Source organism: Astyanax mexicanus, chromosome 20 (genome assembly GCF_023375975.1).
Source record: "Astyanax mexicanus isolate ESR-SI-001 chromosome 20, AstMex3_surface, whole genome shotgun sequence".
In the NCBI taxonomy this organism is placed as follows: domain Eukaryota; kingdom Metazoa; phylum Chordata; class Actinopteri; order Characiformes; family Acestrorhamphidae; genus Astyanax; species Astyanax mexicanus.
Window position 1 is genome coordinate 31,295,086 of NC_064427.1, and position 24,628 is coordinate 31,319,713.

General features: G+C 37.0%; 1 protein-coding gene and 1 long non-coding RNA gene across 23 annotated transcripts in view; both read left to right on the forward strand.

Annotated features, from left to right (window-relative positions):
- Positions 1-24,628, forward strand: part of dlg2 (discs, large homolog 2 (Drosophila)) — a 440,002-nt gene that overhangs the window by 4,610 nt on the left and 410,764 nt on the right. For all 22 annotated transcript variants that reach the window (XM_049468833.1, XM_049468837.1, XM_049468835.1 and 19 more), the window contains exon 2: positions 224-355. In XM_049468833.1, the coding sequence (XP_049324790.1) occupies positions 224-355 (132 nt within the window). The remainder of the gene's footprint in view (positions 1-223; positions 356-24,628) is intronic.
- Positions 10,378-15,876, forward strand: LOC125784865 (uncharacterized). The gene is made up of 2 exons (XR_007427461.1): positions 10,378-11,305; positions 13,383-15,876. It is a non-coding gene; the product is annotated as an uncharacterized LOC125784865 (long non-coding RNA).

Below are 24,628 nucleotides of genomic sequence, written 5' to 3' on the forward strand. Positions count from 1 at the left end.
ATAAAGAGCCACATGGAAAACATTTCTGTTTACCAGTTGGGCTACTCAGTTAGACCACACATGGGCAGGTTATTTGGGGTCAAGATGTGAAGACCTGGGTGTTAGGATATTCAGGGAAGTAATTTGTTTACAGTAATGCCCAAAACACCTTTTTGGCAGCTTTATTTAGTTGTGTATGTTTAATCCTCTAAGTGATCCTCAACTGTTGTGTCTGTCCTAGCAGATACGACCCGAGCTTTAGGGTTGCTGGAAGACTACTGCTCCAAGCTGAAGAAGCCAGAGGAACAGCAGCTGAAATCTGCTATTCAGCGAGTGGTGGGCATCTTCAGGAGCAGCCTCTTTCAGGCTCTTATAGGTGAGTCTTTACACATGTATGCTACATTCAAGTACTCACTTAAATATTTTGAGGTGTTTTTGTTTTCAGGAGAAATGGGGTAAGGGGACGTAATGGGATCAGTGCTCTAATGCTTCTCTTATTGATTTTGGTGTGTGGTTTTTCATCCAGTGCTTTATGTAACAATGCGTATTCTTCGGTTTGTTAGAAGGGAGAATTGTCTCATTCCTGTATTGATTCTATCAGTGTTATGTTTACCATTGTCACATTTGCTCTGGGCACAGTTAGTTCATTCTGGAGCAATGGGCTCTTTCTGCAGGTTTGGGCTTTTCTTCTGTTATTTTTAGCCTTGCTGATGTGGCAGGAGATAGGGTGCCGAGTCTCTGGTCTTTTTTCACATGCTTCTCTAAGTCTTTCTTTCATAGGCCTTCATTGGGATAAAGCTCATGAGGAATGATGCCCTATATGTTCAGTGATTACTGTTGAATCTATTTAGTCAGTTGTGAGACTTTTGCCTGAATATTTGTTTGACTCAGTTAAATTTATTTTTATAAAGTCATTAGAAGTTGAAGTTGTGTCATTGCCCAAGCATGGGGGTCCCCAGTACTGCCCCTGGGGAGTTCAGATCCTATACATCTGGCTTGAATATTTAGATGTTCTTGAAGGTCCCCTCTAGGGGTGTGCCATATCGTATTGAAAGTGATAATATCGGCAAAAAATGTAAATATCGTGAACGTCATTATACCCTGAAGTATCGTGCCATATTACCCACCCCTAATTACCTAATTTAGCAAAAGAAAAATTCACACTGTTCTAATTACTCATTATATATCTACTAGAGACAGATTATATCTGTCTGGTATCATTTATCTTACTTTAATCCTGAATATATGTAGATATTTGGAGTGCATTACAAGTATCATGACATTCTGGATCACTGACATCTGACAAATCTGATAAAATTCTTTTTTTTTAATATCTTAGTTAGCCATATCATATTGCAATAATAAAATTCTAAATAATTTATTTAATAATTGTCATATCGCCAAAAATATCGTTATCGTAAAAATACCATGACATATCGCGATATTATATTAGAGCCATATCGCCCACCCCTAGTCCCCTCATTACCTGGACCAGCTGCATCAGCTTATGTATTATTGATTATTTATACTCACATTATTTCTAGCTTATTTATAACATCACATTGTAACCATCACTCTCCCCACTCTCCCCAAGCTTTACATCTAGTAAATGGCAGTTGAGTAGAGACAAACATTTCGACAGTTTAGAAGGTTGTAATAATGCACTTACTATACTAAAAAGAAGAAAGAGGCAGCTGAGTTTTATATCTATATGTCAGTTTTCCACACCAAGCCCAAGAATGGGAAATGCCTTAGTTTGAACAGAAAAAACTTCAGCTTGGGTAAAGCAATATATCCACTAGAATAAAAACAGAACTAGCTACATAGATAAGTGATCTCTCATTAATGCTAGGTAAATTGGTAAAGGTTATGGGTAATTACGTCCCCAACCATAATAGCAATTCTAAATTTCCTTCAAAGTATATAGGGTTAGGCTTAGAGTGACATTAGCTAGCTAAAACACTTTGTTAGTGCAAATAAGTAACAAATTAGCACCCAGTTTGGACCTTATGGTTCGGTAGGAGTATGGTACAACAATAAAAAACAAAACAAGTGTAGCCCCACCCCCAAAGTAGCAATACAACCTGTAGTGTATTAATTAAGCATGCTTAGTGTATTTCCACAAACACTAAAAAACACATTGTCACATTGACCTTGTCCAATCCACCATGATTTTATAATTGCTTTAAATAAGATGTTTAAAACAGAATCGGACAGGAGATCAGTGAAATATTTGTCATTACAAATTGAAAGATGTGAAGATAAAAAGGGCAGAAGGGACAAACAAGACTACAGTAGTTATAGACCACCTAATCAAACAATACTCCCTATCTGAGTGGAGTTGTGGAATTGAGCCATGTTCTGTCCATGTTTGTATACTCCAGAAATTCTGGTTTCACATGGAGATAAGGGTAATTCTAAATTGCCCTCAAAAATGATACCCCTAAAGAACTGCCCTTGCTAACTAGTTAGCTAACTTCTTCCCAAGCTGGGGCTTCCTCCACCCAGGCTAAGCCTTTACCTAGCCTGGGGCAAGATCTTTGGTACTACATCGGGATGTCACTTGCTGGTTTAGCGGACAGAAGAACAGATTCATTTATATAAATACGACTAATTAGGTGACCCGTTTCTTGAAATTGAAGACACAGATGCAAGCAGTGGTCTCTGGACTGATTATTCAGTGAGAAGCCTTGGAGTTGAGAATGTTATTGTCATTTCTCTGACAAGCTGCCTCGCTGTGCTGTCAGACTCATTTAGAGTTTCTAATTGAATATGACTCACTTCCAGCCCTTATCGTAATCTCTGGTCCTGTGCAGAATGAGCTTCATTTGAACAATGAAACATTCAGTTCTGGTGGGACCGGAATGGCAGTGCCTAAAGATATGACCTTTCTTATCTAACAGGTCTTGTGATTGGGGCAGAGAGGCTCAGCCTCTTTCTCCTGTACTCTTTATTCAAGATTCAACCATGATATTAGTAATCCAACAAGCACAAAAACATCACTGCATCTGGTAGGTGCGGTAAAGGTCTGTTCTCTACCAGCTTAGTTTAGTTAGTGTGAAATCTACTGGCCTACATGCATACGATTGAGTGCTGTGCAAGTGTGCATACATACATGTGTACTATTCTTAGCAGGTAACCTGTAAAATCTGGCCTGCAAGATAGTCTATATGTTTCAGGAACTCTTTCTGGAATTAAAGTAGAGATAATGCCAGAAGCTTATATACTGCAGTGGAAGCTGCAATACTGTTAATGCATTGTGATATGAGAGGCCTTAAAGTTTTTTAAAAAGGAGATTACGCTTCTGATATGACTCATGAAATGTCTATAATGTTTCAGCAGATGTTACAGTATATAGTAGACATATATTTAAATTATGTAACTGAACATATGTGATATACATATGTGAAAACATGCCAACGATTATTAACATACTATATAATAAAGATTGCACATTAAGAACTGTATTTTCCAATGCTTGATCTTTTTTGTTGATGGCCTATGGAGATTGATGCCTCTACATCATATGGATAAAATACAGTGTTATTGTGCTGCAATGTATTGGATTTTAGTACAGGTTTAAAAAAACAACATTTACACCTGGGCACTAGTCATGTGACTAGTATCTGGATTGTATCCTGATATGATTCGTTTACATACAACACTTGGTGGCCAAATTCGTCTCAGGTTAGTCAGACTGAAATACGATTGATGTGTAGGATGGAATATGGAAATTCAGTCATTAACCAGCATGTATTACTGGTGTTTTATTTGATTTGGAGAGTGGTTTTGGCTGTGAAATGTGTCTTGGAGAAATGGATGTGTTTCTCATCAGATCATCTCCTGAAGTGGTTTGAGTGATTTGATTTGTATTTGTTTTGCACATTATTAAATACAATTGTATGCATTTTGACTTTTTGCTGGACAGCTGTTCACTATATTCGTATTGAGTAGCAGGATTATATCTGGATAAGGCCAATTTACATAAAATGCAAGTGTAAAAACGTCCAAGACTCATTTAAAACAGATAAAAATCTAATCACTTAAACCACTTCCAGAGGTATGACACACATTTGAGCCACATATTATAGCAGTGTAAACGCATTCATGCCTCCACGACACATTTAAAGCCAAAAGCACCCAGCACAGCAATCTAAACTGATAGTCTGACTAAATGGAGACCCGTTTATCTACCAGACTAAAATCTTATCACAATACAATCTAGATATTAGTTAAAAATTGAACAGGTGTAAATTAGGGCCAAAACTTGGAGCCATGATATATATCATGATATAGTTCTTTCCATTTAGTATATTGCAAAATATTGTGATACTGTAAGCAAGGTGACATATTTCATTTGTTTTAATCTATTTTTGAGAAAAAAATAGATTATATTGTTTATATTAATTAATCTAATTTAAATTTTAAAAAATGCAGTTATAGCAATAATATCAGGATCTAACAACAGAGTACTATGTTAAGCTATCCAGCAAACCCTATCTGACATAAATCGTTACATGTAAACTAAGAATTAAAAACCAAAACAGTGTTTTGGAAAATTGGTACAGTATTGCAAAACAAAATATCGTAATACAAAAACGACATTATTATTTTCTTACACCCCTAGTGTAAAGCTACTTTAAATGGTTCTCTAAGCAACACATTTGAAGAACCATTTGAAGCACCATCAGAACTTTATAATAAAATGCTCAATAATCTCTATGAATGTGGCAATTGTTGAGTGATAATCGGTTTTACAAGAAAAGTATTGTATCTTGTTTAATGCAAATCCTACTCTGTTGTTGATGTGGTACAGATTTGATTGTGGATTCTTGTGTTAAGCTTTAATTTATGTAACACATTCATTCTGCTGGAAGATTTTCTTTGGACTGTCATCTGTTCGGCAGATTACACTGTGCTAAGGTGAAGAGAGAATAATCCAGCATGTTGATCTGGACGTATGACTGTCCGAAGTATCGCCACCACATTGTGTCTTTTTGAGAACAAGTGGCTCCTTAAGCTGGGTTGCTTCTCATCGACCTTTAAAGAAGCATCTTTAGAACTGTGTTAAAGATTTTCTAGATCTGTCTGACAGTGAACCCGTACTTATTGATTGTCAAAAAAGCTCCATTAAACAATAATGGGTCAGTAGTGCTTCCTGAAATAGCAGTAATCATCTTATGAGGCATTAGAGGCAGTGTAATCTGGTCAGGGTGTGCACTGATGAAGCCCCATCACAACTAAAGTGGAGCTGCTGCTTAGCCACTAAAGCCATTCACCACACACACACACACACACACACACTTACGCTTTGAGAGCTCATTCAATGACACATGAATACAGTACACTTGTTTAACACTGGACAAGTCTGTTATACACATGCGCACATGCACATAGTGTTTTCTGATGCACACACACACACACACACACACATATGCTCCTACACATGAGAGTGGTGAGTCAGGGTTAAATGACTGTCCTGTTTACTATTACTGTATGAGTAAGTGCTGTGGGTATAAGGGAATAAATATATTTAGCATGTACACTGGTCAAATGTAAGAATTTGAAGTTCTGTAATTACTTTTAATCCAGTTAACCTTCTGTATGATTTTTTTTCAGTCAGGTTGTAAGGAGCAGTAAAGCCACTCCACTAAAGTACAGAATTATACAGGAGTTTTAGTTTAGTTATTCAGGAGGGGCTGGAGTAGCATTAGCATTAGCAGCTAACTGCTATTTTCCTCATTTAGAGGTGAGTATTATGAACCTGTACCCTGCTGCTAACCCGGGCTTGCCCTGCTGGACTGGAGCAGCATTAGCATTGCCAACTAACCACACTGAGCACTAGCCCTTTCACTGTTCAGAGGTGAGTATTATCGGCCTGTAGCCTGCTCCTAACCCCGGCTAGCCCTGCTGGAGCAGCATTGGCATTAGTCCCTAAATGCGCTAGCTCTTTCGCCGTTCAGAGGGGAGTATATTGGACTGTAGTCTGCGTTTTTATAGTGTTAAAACAAGCTATGTGTGATGAATCTCTAGCTAATATTGACCTGGCTTACCAGAGCACTCAGGGTTACTCAGTGTAGCACTGTCGGGCGGCATTAGCCACTAATCGCTAGTGTTTAGGCGCTAATGCTAATGCTATAGTGCAAAAAACATGGTACTGTAGTTTTTTTTTCTTTACATACGTCATTATCCTCCTTTCATCCTGTTCTTCAATGGTTAGCACAACACAGAACCACAACACAGCAGGTATTATTTATGTGGTGGATCATTCTCAGCACTGCAGTAACACTGACATGATGGTGGTGCGTTAGTAGTATGTATAGAGCTGGTATAAGTGTATCAGACACTGCAGTGCTGCTTAAGTTTTTAAACACTGTCCACTCTATTAGACACCTCCTAACTAGCTGCTCCACATTATAGATGTAAAGTCAGATAAAAAAGCTCTGAATCTGTTGGTGCACAGTTAGTCTTTTATCAGTGGTCACAGAATGCTGCCCACATGACACTGAGGACCCTGAGGTGTTTAAAAACTATAGCAGCACTGCTGTCTGATCCACACATCCCAGCACAAAGCTCACAAATAAACACACATGCTCTGTGGGAGTCCTGCTGGCTTTTGACCATTAAATAACAGGGTTAAAGGAGGATAATAAAGTATGCAGAGAAAAACAGAAGGACTACAGTCTGTAAATATAGTGTAGAACTAAAATGCTACTATAGGATCAGAGGAGCTGAAAATAATAGATAATGGGTGTAGAGACAAGGACATCATGATATGCATAAAGGCCATAATATTATGCATGATCACTGTGTAGGCCACATGCACTCTGTTTAACCTCCAGAATTATTGGGAGCGTCCTTCTTGTTAGCCACTACAAATGAGCATGAATAAAACATGTTGTCAGTGGAAAGATAGACTTTTTTTTTATTCAGGTTATGGATGCCAGTAATCCAGGAAGCCACTGTGTATATCGTTGCTGTCCAATGAAAAAGAAGTATCTCCAAAACAGCAACTTTACAGGAGAAAGAAAAAACTTTCTGAACTTTTAATGGAAGTCAATGTAAAAAGAGTTTCTTTCAGGTCATTTTAAAATAGTTTCTATTAGGGACTGTTTGTCTGTTTAAATTGCATTGTAAACTAAACATCAACAAAAATTGAGATACTTGTTTTTCATTGTACAGTGACGATATGAAAATGACTGAATGTATCTTTAAATGAATGTGTGTGTGGAAGCTCATGTGACATTTGCTGCACATGTTCTCTACACTGCCACTTGATTGCTTTTAGCTTCAGGTCTGAGTTAGGGAATTGATTTTGCAGAGGCAAATTCTACTGGCCCTCAACAGCACTGTGTTTCAGATTATCAGATGAATTAGAGCCATGGGGGTAAAACAGTCCCATACTGGACAAAATTGTCTTTCTCACTTTGTATTAAATGTCTTTAATAACTCTTAGTACAATTCCTGCCATAACAGCATAGCTATAGCTGGTATTCATACTGTTACATTTGTTTTAGAGGAGGATAGCCTATGTCAACACACATTAAATCAGTGTAAGTTACACACATATATTTCAATGACTAAAAAAGGATATACTCTTGAGTGAACATGAGTAATAGTGAGAGTAAATGTGTTTATATATATTCTGACCTTCCTGTTAAAGTTACTGAGTGAGCTACATGTGTGTTATATCATTATTTAAAGTTTATATAGGTTTATATATGCTGGGCTGAGAAATGACTAAAACTATTTATTTTTTTACTAATTATATCATGCCACATCATATACAGTGTGATGAAAGCCTTAAGAAAGTATAATCTTAATAGATTCTTGTATAAGATTGTTTTTAACATATCAATATTTATGATATATTGCCCAGCTGTAGTAATCCATATCCATCACCAGAATTAACTTAATTAACAAGCTATTAGTGTCACAATTGTCAGCATTACACTGTTCATTGCATCTGACATTGATCTGACAGCATGGAAACACTTATCAACATATTATTTGGGTCAGTATGTGTTGCTGCAGTTGAGAGTTATGTGAAGTTACTAATCAGATTTTAAGTTGTTTCAAATATTTTATAAAGTGCTCTTTGTGTAAATGTTTATTTGTTTGATTTACTATTAAATCACACAGTCCTGTAGTCCAGTTCACAGTTTTCTTAATAAACTTTGCTCTCTTTTTATCTATCCATCCATCAAGCTATCACTCCATCCATCCATTCATCCATCCATCCATCCATCTACTCTACACTTCTTTCTGTCCATTAAGAATGCAGCCTGGCTTGTCCCAAACTATCTGGGTAAGCTACAAAATAACAAGATGAATAGAGCTACACTGTACAGGATAGAACACATTATAACTATACATTGCAGTGGGTGAGTAACTGGAAAGCTGCCTAATTTTTTTTTAGTTTTGAGTCCAGACTCTGGACATGTCTATCTTCAGAGCCGGCCTTCTTTATAAGACTCATTTGCTAAGTATCCATTATCGTTCCTGTTCATGCGGATCATTTTGATACAGAGCCATTGCAGCCCAATCGGGAAACCAACCACAGTCTGCCAATTCTTTCCACAGAGATCTTTAATGGGCCCCATTTGTCACTGTCAGATGAACAAGGTTGGACGGTGCCCTCTTTAATAGTGCAGGCATGGCTCTGTGCTCGTGTTTCACAGAGAGTCCGTCCCACGAGGAGGGCTTTTTTTTCTCTACTGCTAAACTGTAATTAAATCATTCCTCTCGTGGGATGGCTGTCCCCGACAGCAGCAGAAAGAAGAAGAGAGATATATATCGCTTCCATCAGAAATCCAGAATTAAGTACTAGACATGGAGAATGTGGGTTTTAAAAAGAAGTTCTAAAATGTAAAAAAGATGACTATTCGAGTTGTTGTTTATCATTGTTTGAATGTTTGAATTGCACTCTAATGAGCTTCAAGAGCTCTAGTCACACACACACACACACACTGTAGCATCACAGTCATGACACTCCAGGAAGTGTGTCAAGACCCCCTTGCGGGCGGTGACGCCCAGGTTAAGAACCCATGTTCTTCATTTATCATAAAAATTTCATTTGTTAAATGTCAGAAAAACTCACTATTGTAGAATGTAAAAAAAAAAGACTTAAAAAAAAAGACTTAAAAAAAATAGGCTTTTCTACCTGGTTCTTCCTTGGTGCCCTTTAACCTGGCACTACAGTTCCGTTCACTATAACATAATGGAGGCGAACGAAACAGCTTTGTTTGCCCCACTTAATGGTGTTCCTCTGTATATTTCTTAATGCTAAAATTTGTGGTATTTTATGTCTTTATTCCAGTTACTTCATAAGCTCATTCTTTTGCTTCTTTGCTAAAATCTATTTGAATTGTGCAGTTTAACATACTTTCTTAACAAAGAGTGATGAATGTGATAGGGCATGTAATTAATGAACCAAACACCATAAAAAGTTTTTCAGTTCTATAGTCAGAAAAGCTCTCTGTTCTTCAGTGCTGCAGTACAATATTAGAAAACGGACTGTTCAAGAATGTTAGAAATGCTCATTGTTTTTATAAAAAAACTATAAAATGTGCACTGTAATCCCAGAATATGTTTGACCTCAAATAAATTTAGTCTGTTTTACATACAATTGGAGATTTCTAAACAATACTCAACTATTTTGAGTTAGTTGAACATTCGTGGGCACATCATATACACTTACACTGAGATCTTTGAGTTGAATCAACTTATAATAACTGAGTTTAGTCTGTTGCCATTGGCAGCATCTTGTCCATTGGATTCTGTCACAATCTATTTGCATACTGGGTGTGTCCTCCAATTTCTGGCACTCACCAACAGTGTGTAGTGATTCCGCCCAAGCTAGGTAAGGTAAACTTGTAGATCACATATTATAATTAAATGCTTGGTCTTTGTGTTGTTGGCTGTAAGAACAAGCATCATTTACTGAGCTGCAGTAACTCTGTGTTCTCGCTGTGCTCTCAGTACTTTTAATTCTTTACTGTTTTCTTTCAGTATTTAAAAAAATAGTTGAAAGAAACCAGAAAGAAGACTAAAAAGAAGTTCAGGAAAATATTCATTTAAAATATATATGTATTTGTTATGTTCACTGTACTTAAAAATTATATTACATGAACTTAAAATTTATTAGGTAATCAGTTACAACAAAAGTTTTGAATTTAGTCAACTTATCGGGTTTTACGCACTTAAAAAAACCAACTTGCATTTACAGGCTATTTAAAGTAGAAACAACTTAATTAAACTGTGTAGATTTAACTATGATTTGAGTACACTTAAATAGCAAGCATAAAGTGAACTTAACTTGAAAATAACAGTTATAATTGATTAACTTTTTCAAGGCAACCGGTAAGATCAACTTATCACATTTTACAGTGTGAGAAAATCTGGTCAAGTGGGAATGCTGAATACTTTGTACCAAAGGGCCGTGCATCACAACCTTCATAGTGATGCCATGTTGCTTCGTTTGAGTAGTGAGTGTGTGTGTGTGTGTGTGTGTTTTTCAAAACACTCCAGGCAGCTTGTCTGTGGGTGTGAATGAATGAATATGGTCCCCTGTGAGTGTCAGTGAGCGTATGTCACTGTGTGTAGTGGGGGTGTAAATATGAACGACACATAATATTGAAGGTGGCGATTCATCTGAATCAGTTCTGAAATTTAAAATCGTTCATAACAGTTTGAAATAAAATAATGCTCTTATTTTCATTCTGGATTAGTTGGTGTATTAGTTGACCTGCCTGTATTCCAGTACTGTGAAAATCATTGCTCGTGTGCTCCATGTTTTTTTTATTTATATAAATCTGAATCATACCAGAACATTTGAAAGTTCGTGATGCACTGAATCATTTCCTACAGACTACAGAGTAATGAAATTGAAATGTTGTTAGGGCAGAGATTTACACTTCTGGTGTGTGAGGATTTTGTTAGGCTGCAGGTTGAATGGGATTAGAGGTGGTGATTCCTGCATGCCACACAGTTCTTACCTGACCTGGAATAATCTGGTGGCCTTCCGGTTTGTTTGTATAATCTCACTTCTAACTCACATCACAGTGGGAATCCTCTCTCCTACCTTCACCACTCTCTCTGTCTCACTCTCTCTATACTCACTCCTGCTCTGGCCTTTTTTAGTCTGGTTCCCTTGCTTGGCTGTTCTTGTGGATGGAGTTTGGTTCCTTTGTTTAATGGAGTTTGTGTCCTTTGCTGGAGGACTGGATTGGACACTTGGACTATAATTCTTTGCTCTGGGTGACCTGATAGAAGTTTTGTTGATGCTGGACGTTTGGTGAATGGACACTTGAGGCAAGGATTTCAGGTCAGTGGTGGTTTGTGAACTTCATGACTGAGAGTAGAACTCTGGTTTGTAGGTGCATTAATGTAAATTACTCCATGCTACCATAGAAGTGTCACTGTTAAGTAACACTGCTAAGTAACATCAAATCAAAATGTGTCTACTATTTAGACTGATTTGTGAGGCAGTAACTCTGTTTTAACTATGTTTAAAATACAAGAATAGAAACTTAGTCATTTGTGTACCACTTTTGATTACATTACATTTGTACCTAAAGGTTGTTATGATTAAATTTAAATAATTCCTCATCGTACAAAGGTGTTATTTGACTCCTAATGACAGTCGACACTTGCTATGAAGTGCCAGCCAAGATTTTTAAAGAACCAGGGCAATTTAGATATCCATTTAGGGATCCATATATAATTTTCATATACAGCTCTGGAAAAAAAGAAACCACTAAAAAATTATGGGTTTGTTTAATTTTACCAAATTAAAAACCTCTGGAATATAATCGAGGAAGATGAATGATCACGAGCCATCAAACCAAGCTGAAATGTTTGAGATTTTGCACCACACACACCTAAAGTTATCCAAAAGCAGTGTGAAAGACTTGTGGGGAAGAACATGCCAAGATGTATGAGAATTGTGATGAAAAAACAGGGTTATTCCACCAAATATTGATTTCTGAACTCTAAAAACGTTTTTGTTATTTCAGCCATTTCTCATTTTCTGCAAATTAATGCTTTAAATGTTTTTGGGAATTTGAGAGAAATGTTGTCTGAAGTTTATAGAATAAAACAGCAATGTTCATTTTACTCAAACATACACCTATAAATAGCAGAATCAGATAACCTGATTCAAAAACTGAAGTCTTTCAGAGCTATATATATATAAACTAGCGTCACTGAAGAACCATATGATGGACCCTTTATTCAAAAGCTTAGTTTAAGTTTTATGGTCTTGATCTTGGGTCAATTATAATTGTTGTATCATTAAATATGGCACATATTCCTGCTCTTATGTTGTCAATGCCGTTATGTCAGAGTTATTATCTGTGAGATCTCTGATGTTTAAATGCTAATGGGGTCATTTGGCATGAGCCTACAGTTTAGTATCACCCACAAAGATCATTATCCATTAAGCTTTCACCTACAGAGAGCTTTACACAGCTCCTTATCATTATTTCACAAGTAGCAGTCCCTTATGGTGCAGTATCAGTGAGTATGTTATAATAAAAGTAATAGTTTAACACTTTAATAGTATAGCATGTTTTATGCAACATGAAATATATACATGAATTATATGCACACGTGTACATTACTAACTGACTGTAGGAACATTTTACCTTGATTTTTATTTGCTTGCTTTTATACTAGGCAATGTAATTTCATGTGTTATTAAAAAGTTAGCATCATAATGAAAGGGTACATTGTGTTTTTTTATTTCTCTATTTACCCATATTATTGCACTAATCAAATATGTCTCATTACACTTGGTGTCAATGTTAAATTTCTGAAATCAAGGCAACCTCTAATTAACACCCTGCTCTGTTTTATATTATTGTAGCATGTTAGAAAAGGCCTGTACTGCTTTGAGGTGAATGCTGACCAGCAGTTATGACCAGCAGCAGTTTCCCTTACGAAGCCTTTACCTCCTGAGCTCTAGCATACACAAAGTGCTGACCTGCTCTGGACCTGCCATTAATTAACACAGTCACTGTTTACTGATGTTTAATTCTTCTTGGAAAATGTTGCCACCTTGTGGAACATAAGGAGAATGTCAGCTAGGGAGCTAGGTGCCAGAATTCTGCTGATTTTGTATGTTATTGCGGCCTTTTTGATATAATACTTTCTTTAGTACTATACAGTATGGCTATACAGCATAGACTGGTAGACAAATTCAGCACAGTTGAGACAGTTGAAACATCCTTCCTGGATCCAGCATTAAGGTCTCCTCAATTGTGTGTTTATATATGAGAAATATATGGTAAATAACTTTCAGCAAATCAAGCACGACATACACTCAGATATGTAGACCTCATTATCAGTAGATCTTTGTTTAAATAAATATTGACATCAACATTGCTTGTACTGTATTTCAGGCTGATGGAATGTGACCTCCACCTTCAAACCATCCATGCAGTGAACACACACATACACACAAATGATTGCATGTGGCTCGGGCATTGAGCAGTCTTCAGGCTGACACACAGAGAGCTTTGAGAGTTTAGGGCCTTGCTCAAAGGTCCAAACACTGGCAGGTATCAAACCCACAAACATGTCAATAGTTTTTTTTTTAAATAAATTTATTTATATTTTCTTTTCTATTTATTCCCGAATTTACACGGTCAATAACCAAACCCACTCATTAGGACTCCCCCTATGACTAGTAATGCCCCAACACCAGGAGGGTAAAGACTAGCACATGCCTTCTCCGACACATGTAAAGTCAGCCGCCGCTTCTTTTCAAACTGCTGCTGATACAGTAGTGACTTGGTTTCCAATACATCAGCTCACAGATGCATCGTGCTGATCAACATCATGATGTGGGGAGAGAGCGCCATCAACCCACCCAGAGAGAGCAAGGCCAATTGTGCTCTCTCTGGGCTCCGGTAGCCGATGGTAAGCTACATGAACAGGATTCGAACCAGCGATCTCCTGATCATAGTGGCAGCACTTAGCCCGCAGGACCACTCGGAAATAACTAAGTAAAAAACTTTACAGAACTTTTAAAGGGTCTGTGACACATATGTCACTAAGGGTTCTTTTGGGTTAACTTTGGTAGATATGTACTAGAAACCTATCTGGTATTTGCACAGAATTACCCTGCTGAAAATGCCAGCTCAGGTTCAGCTAAGTGGTTGGAAAACTAGAAATCTGGGTCTATCTTACCAGCTCTTAACTACCATAGTGAATGTTGCATTTGATTTTGATGTTAAATTCAGTGTTTTTTCATTTATTCAAAATCTTCTGCATTGCGTTACTAATACTAACATGATTCAAACTTTTAAAGCATTAAAAAAAACAAAAAAACATGCAATTGTTTAAAAACCAAAAATTGGTAAACAACCAGAATATAGTTCATATTTTAGATTTTTCAAAGTTGCACTTCTTGCTTGGATGACAGTTTTGCACATCTTGGCTGGATTTTCTCAGTCAGCTTTATGAGGTAGAGTCACCTGGAATTCAGGCTTTCAGTTAAAGCTGTGCTTTGCAAGAGATAATAACTTGAATTTCTTGTCATCTTAATGTGTTTGGGAGCATCAGTTGTAAAGATGTGAAGAGGTTGATAGAGTTGATATACAGTGAATAGCCCTGTTTGTTTAATGTTCTAATCCATATTATCGCAATAATTACTCATCTAAAAAAATAAAAAAATACTTTAAGAAATGAACGTCAGGCCAACTGGTTTTTAAGAACTTTGAATGAAACTGGCTCTTATCAGGACCACCCCAGGAAAGGAAGACCAAGAGTTACCTCTGTTGCACAGGATATGTTCATCAGAGTTACTTACCATCCTCAGAAACTTTTTTTTTATTGTAGCACAAGTTGCTGCAGTGTCGTCTATCTGCCAGCAGATGACACTGTGGTCTTCTGTGTAGTCACACTCGGGGAACTCCTTTAGTAAAGGAGTTTTTCTGTCAGTTTCTGAAATCAGAGACCTTTATATATTCTGATTTTGGTTATTTCAGGCAACTCCATTACATCATCATTAGGTCTATTGTTTTATTCATAGTTTTTCAATAATACCAGCTAATGAAAAGCTGTCAGGCTAAACTTATGCACTCTGCTATTCTATCACTTTATCATTTAACCTATTTTCAGGTTTTGTCCACAATAAATGATGACCACTACACTCTGGCCCCAGTGTGTACCTGCCACAACCCTGAAAGATAAGTCACTGGAGAGGTGCAGTCTGCGCTGGTCTCCATGGTAACGCAGGCATTGGGCTGACAGGAGCACCGTGTCACAGCGAGCGGGGCTGCACTCTGCAGCTCCGACTCATCCTATTTAAAGAAAATAAACGAGTGAGTGACTGCAGCTTAATTCTGCCTCTTCCATTTCTTTTCACGCAGCTCTAAGATTAGAACAGCTGGAGGCCGCTGCAGCTCGAGTGATTAGTGGACATGATCCGCACATCGGCCAGCGTGTGTGTGCTGGTGTTTTGAGTAGCCGTGCCACCCTCTTCCATTATGTCTTGTATTTAAACCTGTGATTATCAGGGGAAGGGGTGCCCAGAAGTTCCCTGAGTTTGTTCTAGACCTCTGAACAGCCCTACTATCAATAACTACTGGAATAATACAGTGTTCTTTTGAAAGCCATCTTCCACTGGTGGAAAAGGGTGCAGGGTAAATTACCCACTGATCCAGGCTGCCACCAGACTGTGGTGCAGCACATTGGAGGAAAAATGAGGTTAATGCTTTGCTCAGAAGCACAACAGCCATGATCAGGGGGTGAGAGCACCAACTGATCCAGTTGTTTTGAGTCAGCAGGTCTCCAGGCACTACTATAGAGCTGTAATCAGCTGATGAGCTTTGCCTCCACTGCCACAAAACTTTATGGAAGTTTTGCTGTGTTTAGATTTTACTCATTCACTAGCATTTGCAATATTGTGAAGTAACTTAGGAAACAGACAAGGAAAAACTTGACTATTTATCACTTAGAATTCAAGTAACACTAAAAATGTAATGCTGCATTTCCCCCCCCATAAATAGGCTATACCTGGCCTATCCGCCCCTCAAAGATTCTATACAACTAGGCAACCAGATACTGACAGCAGGTTTCTTCATATTGTGCATATTTATTTTCCCATTTATAACAGTGTACACATTATATAAAAGTATAGTATATATAGTATGGTATTATAACATTATTATAACATCAAGTCATATCATATATATTTATAACACAGCAATAATGTGTAGCATTATACCTAGAATGTACAATGTAAGACTGAAAATTATAACAATGGCCTAAAATTTTACCAAGAATTTATAGTATTCAACTGAAAAACGTTAAAAACCAAAGAAAGAAAGAAACAATACGACTACAAAACAAAGAACCAGCTTGAAAAGCAAGGACTAACATAAAGAGAAGTCAAACCAACAAACAAACAAAATAAAGATAACAAACCAGTAACACAACCGAACATAGCACGACACTGGGTCAAAAAGCACAACAAAGAACATGGGGTGTATATACACACAGTCAAGAAACACCTGGGGAAGATAACGAGGGGGGCTAGGTCCCAAATGACACAGGTGGGAACATTAATGACAAGACAGGGCTTGGGCAGAGACAAGAGCGAAACAAAACAGAACCATGTGCTACAGAGAACATGGTAAGGAAAACAAGCAGACTAAGGAAGAGAAGCAAAAACACAAGACAGGAACAGAAAGGACCAAGAAAAGAAACACAAGAAATATGGGCTAAGATTTAACATGTGTAGCATCAGAAATAACAGTGAGTCTCACAATAACATATATATTCACAGTATGTTGCATATGGGAACAATATCACAATAATTTAACTTGATATATTTAAAGACAATTCTTTCCAATATTTCACGGCATCTGAATTACTGAAGAGGATAAATACTTTTAAATAAATAAATACCAGGTATTATGATTATGACTTACTGTTGTCAGTTTCATAGAATTTAATAACCAATATTCTTCACTGCAGGTTTACCCTATTTATATGTCAAATTGCGGGAGAGTTTAGAACACCTATGTGTTCCAATACAATACTGACTAATGTATTGCAAACAAAAAGCATAAATTATATTGCAATATCTATATTTTTCAGCACCCCTACACTAGACCAGACATTTAAGAGGTTAGACCTAGAAGCTTAATACATTTCTTATAAATTTTAAAATCAGAATCATATTTAGAGAAACTTTAGAGCAGGGGGTGTCCAAACTACAACCCGTATTTTAGAAATGGAATGAAAGTTGGCCCGCTGTTACGCAGGTTTTTATAATGTGAGATTCAAAGTTTGAACACTAGGTGTCAGAAACGGGCCAAAGAGTCTAAAAGCGGAGAGAGTGAAGTTGAAGCGCAGAAAAACGGGCCAAAGAGTTTAAAAGCGGAGAGAGTGCGCATTTCTAGTGCAGAAAAACGGGCCAAAGAGTCTAAAAGCAGAGAGAGTGCGCATTTCTAGCGCAGAAAAACGGGCCAAAGAGTCTAAAAGCGGAGAGGGTGCGCATTTCTAGCGCAGAAAAACGGGCCAAAGAGTCTAAAAGCGGAGAGGGTGCGCAATTGTAGTGCAGAAAAAACTGACCAAAGAGTCCAAAAGTGGAGAGGTTGCGCAGTTGTAGCGCAGAAAAACAGGCCAAAGAGTCTAAAAGTGGCGAGAGTGTTCAGTTGTAGCGCAGAAAAACGGGCAAAAGAGTCTAAAAGTTGCTGTAATTGGAGTTTTATATATCGTGAAATTAAACATCAATTTGAAAAAATTGATTGTCGATTTACACAACACTGTCAAAGATAGATAAAGATAGTAAGTCAAGTAAAATGGTGTGTAAATGGAAGTAATCAGGGAAATGTATTACTTAAAGTGGTATATTTCATTATTTGTTTTATTATAGAGTCTGTGGCCCGTGACTTCAAATATATTTCTCCTTCTGGCCCCCAAAAAAGAAAGTTTGGACACCCCTGCTTTAGAGAGGCCACAGATTTATTGTAATAGACTAAAATGTATAGCATTAGCCAAAAATGTATAACACTAGGATTTATAGCATTACAATCAAATTTATAAAATATAACCACAAATTTAATCCACTAGATTAAACTGTATAGCTTTAGACCAATGATTAGTAGCATTAGGCTTAAACGTTTTACATTTAACTATAATAAAACAAACCTTCAGGCTAAACTATATATATATATATATATAACTAAAATGTGTGTATGTATTTGACCAAGAATTTAAAGCATCAATCTATGAATTTACTGTATATCATAAGCAGACTATGCTAATAATGAGGATCATCACTCTCATCGCAGCTTTTTTTTTTGTGGTAATTTTACAATTGAAACCTTCTTTTTAACTATGTGCCTTATTTGAATACCCAGTTAATGGAACAAACACTAAAATGAGCTTGGATGCTACAGACCTGTTGGAAACATTTGTCTAATAAGCTGTGATTCAGAATGTTTCAGTTTTTTCGAAAAGGATCTGAGAATGAATCTGTGAGTCAGACCACATCCAGCACTTAATGATGCTCAATAATTGCTATTTTTGCCAGAACGCTATGAGACAGTCACAATTGAATCCTGTCATAAATCCAAAAGCTCATATGATAGCTCCAGCGCGTTAAGTGGGGTTAGCACTGGAAGGCCATCACAGCTGCTTTGTCAGACGCAAGAGAAGCAGAACACTTTTCCTGTCACTTTTGAGCCATCTTGGTGGAAGAGCGTCGGCAATTTAGCTCTCTGATCTAAAGCGACCACTTCTAATATGGAAATGCGCATGTGGGCTCTTTGATAGAGGATATTCAGTGAATAAGACTCTTCTGGTCTTCTGTTAGTTGTCTCGGTCTGTCTGTAAAATATCAACTTTTAATGCCTCAGGAAATGTAATTACTTAACTGCTTTCTACTCAGAATAATGTTGATCTTGTGGGCTACCAGTATGCATGCACAAAGTACACCCTAAGATTTAGCCACTGCCTTCATGCACTTACCCAGAATTCTGTTCACTGGGTAAACAGTGAACACGTTAACCTAGCAGTAGTAGTCTACTGTAATGATTATGTTGCAGGTATCATTGTGTTCCCAACCTTCTCAGATTAACCACACTTACACTCATTATCTTTTTTAAAGAAACCCTACGGTTATAAGTGCAAGTACTGTGTTAATAAATGTGTGTACATACCAGTAAAGAAGGTGCAGAACAATATAAAATGTCAACACTTATATTGGTTTATTTTTTTGCTGGTAATGGTAATGTGTTAACTCTTTTACACGAGAGAAACAAAAATAATTCTATTTGTAGTGCTATCAAACTCGAAGCTCAGATTCAAAGTAAATCGTTTGAATCACAGTATGTTGATACATTTCTTCAAAGTCTGTATCAAAATGAAAAAATCCATGTGACTGTCACAAAACAGGTTTTGTTACGTCACACGGTTTTGTAAAAATCACGATTCTTTTTGCACATTTAGGTCTGCACCAAGGAAAGTGCAAACAGCTGATCTGAGATCAGAATGTTTTGTCCCCAAATGTTTCTAAATGAGAGTTGACAAATCTGACCTCACATCTCAGATCTGTGTTTGTCAACATGACATGTGTCACAGCTTAGCCCATGTCTGTCTTGTGTTTCTCCCTTTGTGTCTCGCGCTCCTGCCCCTCTGTTTTCCTGGCATGTGTTTCCAGCCATGTGCTACTGTTGTGTTTTTGTACCTGTCTCCGCCCTAGCTCTGCCCTAGCCCTGCCCTAGCAATTAGTGTTCTCACCTTGTGTCTTATTTGTAACCCCGCCCCCTCTTGATTGATCCCCAGGTGTTTCCAGTTTCCTGTTCCCTCCTCGTGTATATAAGCCCCTTTGTTTCAAGCCTTCTTTGTCTAGTCTTTTGTTGGTTTGTTTGGTGTCCGTAGTCTTGTCAGGTTTGTTTTGTGTCTCATGCTGCTTGTAGTTAGGTTCCTGTTTTCTAGTTTAGTCTTTTTGAGTTTTGTATTCCTTGTCTAGTTTTCATAGTTTAGTTATTTTTGTATTGTTTAATTTTGTTTTACGTTTCCCTATACGTTTGCTTTCAGTTTGTTTTCAGTAATACTTTTGTTTATCATGTTTGTTTGTTAGTTTATTAGTTAGTTTATTTTATTAAATATATATTTCTGCACTTATGTCCATCCCTACTCACTTATGTAACAACATGACAACATTGCCACATTTTAAAAGAATGTATTAATAAGCATTACTATGTAACCATTTTTAATAAGCGTTACTAGGCATTAAAAAGCAGTACTAAGTAAATCACTCATAGGTTGCCAGTTAAACACACACACAGACACGCTGCATTGAGCAAACCTGACTTTTACATTAACAACAAACAGAATAAAAAATACAATATCATTGCTTTTCCCTTAAATTAGCTGCTGGCGCACCTTCACAGTGTGAACGCACAGGTCAGTATTTTCTGCTGAGGTGCACAAAAGCGCTACGCTGTTAAGATGCGAATGCGCCAAAGTCAGAGCTCACCTGGCTCTTAAAGGGAATGTGTGGCAAGTGACACACTCATGATTATTTAAGAGAATTAGTACATGTCTTTTGTGCATTTTGAACGATGGTGTATGATGATTCGAAAGTCTCACAAGATCTTCTAAATCTTTTTTCCGAAACAGTTGGTTCTGTGCTGTTTTTGTTGCTCGTTGTATTGTTGCAAGTTATATATGTATGATATGTATGCAGTTTAAGGACTGTGTCTGCAGAGGAGTGAGGGATCAGAGATCAGAGATGGAACAGTTTTATGAATGTGCTCGAGCTGGAGGTTGTTTGTGATGTATGTGTTTGTGTGTGTATGTGTGTGTGTGCGCAAATTGGTGGACAGCAAAAGAAGCTGGTATAATCTCTCCCTGGAGAAGAGCTGAGATTAGTGCCACAAGCCCACTCCACCCACCTGTTACATAAGAGCCGAGAAACTGCTGAACTTCAGCCTCTGTGTAAGAGAGAGACAGAGGATCATGCTTAGGCTGATGTGTTGATTTCGAATGTAAATCTTTTTCCAGTTCTACATTGTGGTTGCCTTGGAAACACAGAGGATAAATTCTCGTTCTATGTCCTGTGCATTCTTCGTCTTTGCTGAATTTGTGGCTTAGAAATCCGGCCGCTCTTAAAACTGATAGCAGGGAATAGGAAAACATGAGTGCCTCCTCAAGAGTAGCTCACTTACACTGACCTCCAGGGCAAACCAGGAGAGGGAGCTGCAGAAATGCACAAGTGTCCTTAAGGCAGTTTTAATGTGCCTGAGAACCAGCAGCTTCTGTATGCACTGCAGTTGGAACCCAGTATAATCTATCTCAGTGCATATATGTTTGGGCTATGTGTGGCTATGTGTTTAGGAAGTAAAGATATTATCTAGTAATGCACCAAATATTTGGCAACTTAAAAGCGAAAAGACCAAATAACTTATACTGAACAATGATTAATTTATTCAGTCATAATGCAGTGTCATATTGCAGGCCCACGACTCCCTCTGCCCTAGTCTCCTGAGCACTGCAAAATTCCTACTATGTACAGTGTGGAAAAGAGACGAAAAACATCAGTTTTAAGTTTATTTTACACTCCACACACCGAAATTAAATGAAATAAAGTGAAATAAATGAAATAGCCTCACTTAGCATTCTTGTTTTCAGTTTACTCTGTTTTCCATCTTAAATATATGAGCTGTATAGAGCTAGGATAGTAACACTAGCCATGCTAATTTAGCTTTAGCATTTCTTTGTTTATCAAAAGACAGACTGCCTTTCTCTGTGTGCATTTTACTCACATGTGACTTAAGCAGCACTACTGAGGTACTTTTATGATTCAAATTGGACTTGTGAGGTAGCTAGCTATCAAAATTGCTGAGGTAAACCTATTAAATATGAGGTAGACGTATTTTGTTGGTTTGTCTGCTGGGATGTTAAAAATATTTTGTGTTCAATAGCTTTATAGTTAATGGCTTTTTTTGTTGAAAATCCATACATTAAGGTGATGTAATTCATTCAGTGGTGAAAATTATGAATAAAAACCTTCAGAAAAACTTTTGTTTTGTATACTGTGTTTTGTATAAGTTTGGTATGCGATATTTGGCTTTGGCCAAATTATTTGTTGCACCTTAGCCTGTGTCTGTTTTGTGTTTTTCCTTTTTTTGGTCCTTCCTGCTCCTGTCCTCTGTTCTCTTGTTTTGATTTTCTCCTCATGTGCTCCTTCAGCAAATGGCTCTGTTTTGTTTTTGGCCTTGTCTCTGTCTAAGCCCCGCCCTGTCATCTGTAATCCTTCCTGTCTCATTTTTAAACCCGCCCTCTTGATTCCTTCCCCTGGTGTTCCTCACCCTCTTTGTGTACATAATCCCCTTTGTTTGACTGTTCCTGCTCGAGTCTTTTGTGTGCTATGTGTGCTGTGTGTTTGCTTTGTGTTCCTAATCAGATGTTTGATGTTAGATCCTACTGTTTATCCAGTATTTAGTTAGTTTTGTTTAATCTTTGTTCTGGTCTGTGGAATTTAGTTATTCCTACTCTTGTTTGTTATTTGTTCTTGTTTTGCGCTATTGTTACCCGTGTTTCTGTTTTGCTTTATTTATCTAGTTTGTTTATTAAGGTTTATATCAGTTTTCTCATTCTTTAGTCTGTGACATTATTACTATTATTATAATTTTTTCTGTTTTTGGTTTTGGCCAAAACAGCACCATTGTCTGGTTTAAGTGTTGTTTTTATGTTATCAGCAATCCTATTGGCTGAGCTAGCTTTTTGAGGTTATCAAAGCATTTTGCTTTACCAAATGAGACAATTAGTTTTAAAATTAAATGTATGTGTATTAGTTATTTGTACAAATTGAGCATAGAATTGTAACAGCCTGAAAAATGCACAATGCATATGAAAATAGAATTACTAGCAAAACAAGAAGAGGTTGGGATAGTCTGGAAGATGATATAAAAAATATAGAAAAAAATGCAGTGTTGTTTACATTTACTCTGATTTTTATTTAATTACAGACAGATAAAATTCAAGACATTTCATGTTTTATTTTGTCAACTGTCATTTCATTTATTTAATGTACATTCATTCCTGCTTTTCAGGCGTGCAAGACGTTCCAAAAAACAAAAACAAAAAAACATTGGGAGCCCTCTAGCTGATGTTTGGCAGTGTTCATAGTGAAGCATGCTGTCTAGCTCTTTAAATCAACCAATTAGCAAATCACACTTGCCTAAATAAGCAGATTCTAGAGTAGCACTGACTTTCTAGGAAGGCTCTTGTTAGCAGTTGTTGCTGAATGTGTTGTTAATCTGGATTAATTTGCTGGGATAAAAAGAGTCCAGTATATTAAGTATTAATATTAATAATAATGTTTATAATGTGTTTATTAGCTTGTGAAGCTTATTTTTGGTTGATAAATTTATTTTTTCTTTTAATGTTTCCCACTGGTTTTGGTGCAATTTTACTGGGTGTGCTGGTAGGTTGTAACACAGTGAGGAGTTTGGCATGCGTGCTGGCCTACATCCTGCTGTCCCATCTTTGCCAGGAGAATAATCCTCTCACCGTGCCCACCTCTGTAATACTAACCCTGGGTAAACTCTGCCTCCACTAACACAGGAGATTACCGTCCTGCCTAGACCACACACACACAAACACACACATATCTTAGAACAGGAGTTTCACATTTTAGACATTCATTTTCCAATAGAGTTAGATCTCATGTACAGCAATTCAATTTTTATAGGTTTGACGTTATGGTAAAGATTTTAGAATTATGATCCTTGATGCAGTGCTGTCTGAAGGATCAGCGATCACAGGAGTTCAGATTAGACATTCCACCTGATTTCTTGAATTAAATAACTTTTAATTTTTCTTTGAGGTACATTGTTTTTCAATAAGATTTCAAACATTTCCCATGCTTTTATATATTATTTTTTTTCTTTTTTACATACAATAAATATATATTTTTGGATTGTGCAGTCTGCAATCAAATAAAAGTCAATGTAAGAAACACAGTGTCTTTGAATGTCTTTGAATATTTCATAATGCCCCAACCTTTCCTGTTCTAGGGTTGTTCAAAACATGAACATAATATACATTAAAATAACACAATATCCAACACCAGTTTTTCATTATTTAAAGGTTACCTAAAATCCACTTTTTCTTGTTCTTTGTGAAATACTATAGGTCTCTCTGAGTTGTATATGATGCTGTACATGAAACTGTTCTTTAGCCTCCACTGTCTGCAGTAGATAGTAAAAGAAAATCCTCAGAAATACGAGTCAATCAGAACTTTGACAGTACCCTCAAGTGCAGTAGCAAAAAAAACATCAAACGTTATGATGAAACTGGCACTCATCAGGACCACCCCAGGAAAGGAAGCCCAAGAGGAAGGACCACCTCTGTTGCACAGGATAAGTTTATCAGCATTACCAACCCCAGACACCTCAAGTGAACCCCAGATAGGAGCCACCTAAATGTATTTTGGTTTGTTTAACACTTTTAAGTTACTAAATGATTTCTTATGTGTTCCTTTATATTCATATCAATTCAGTATTAATTTACAATGTAGAAAAATTCAAAAATAAAAAATTTAAATGAGAAGTTGTGTCCAAACCTTTTTCTGTATATATCACAGTATTTTGTCAGTATTAATGACAGATTTCTTTCTGTT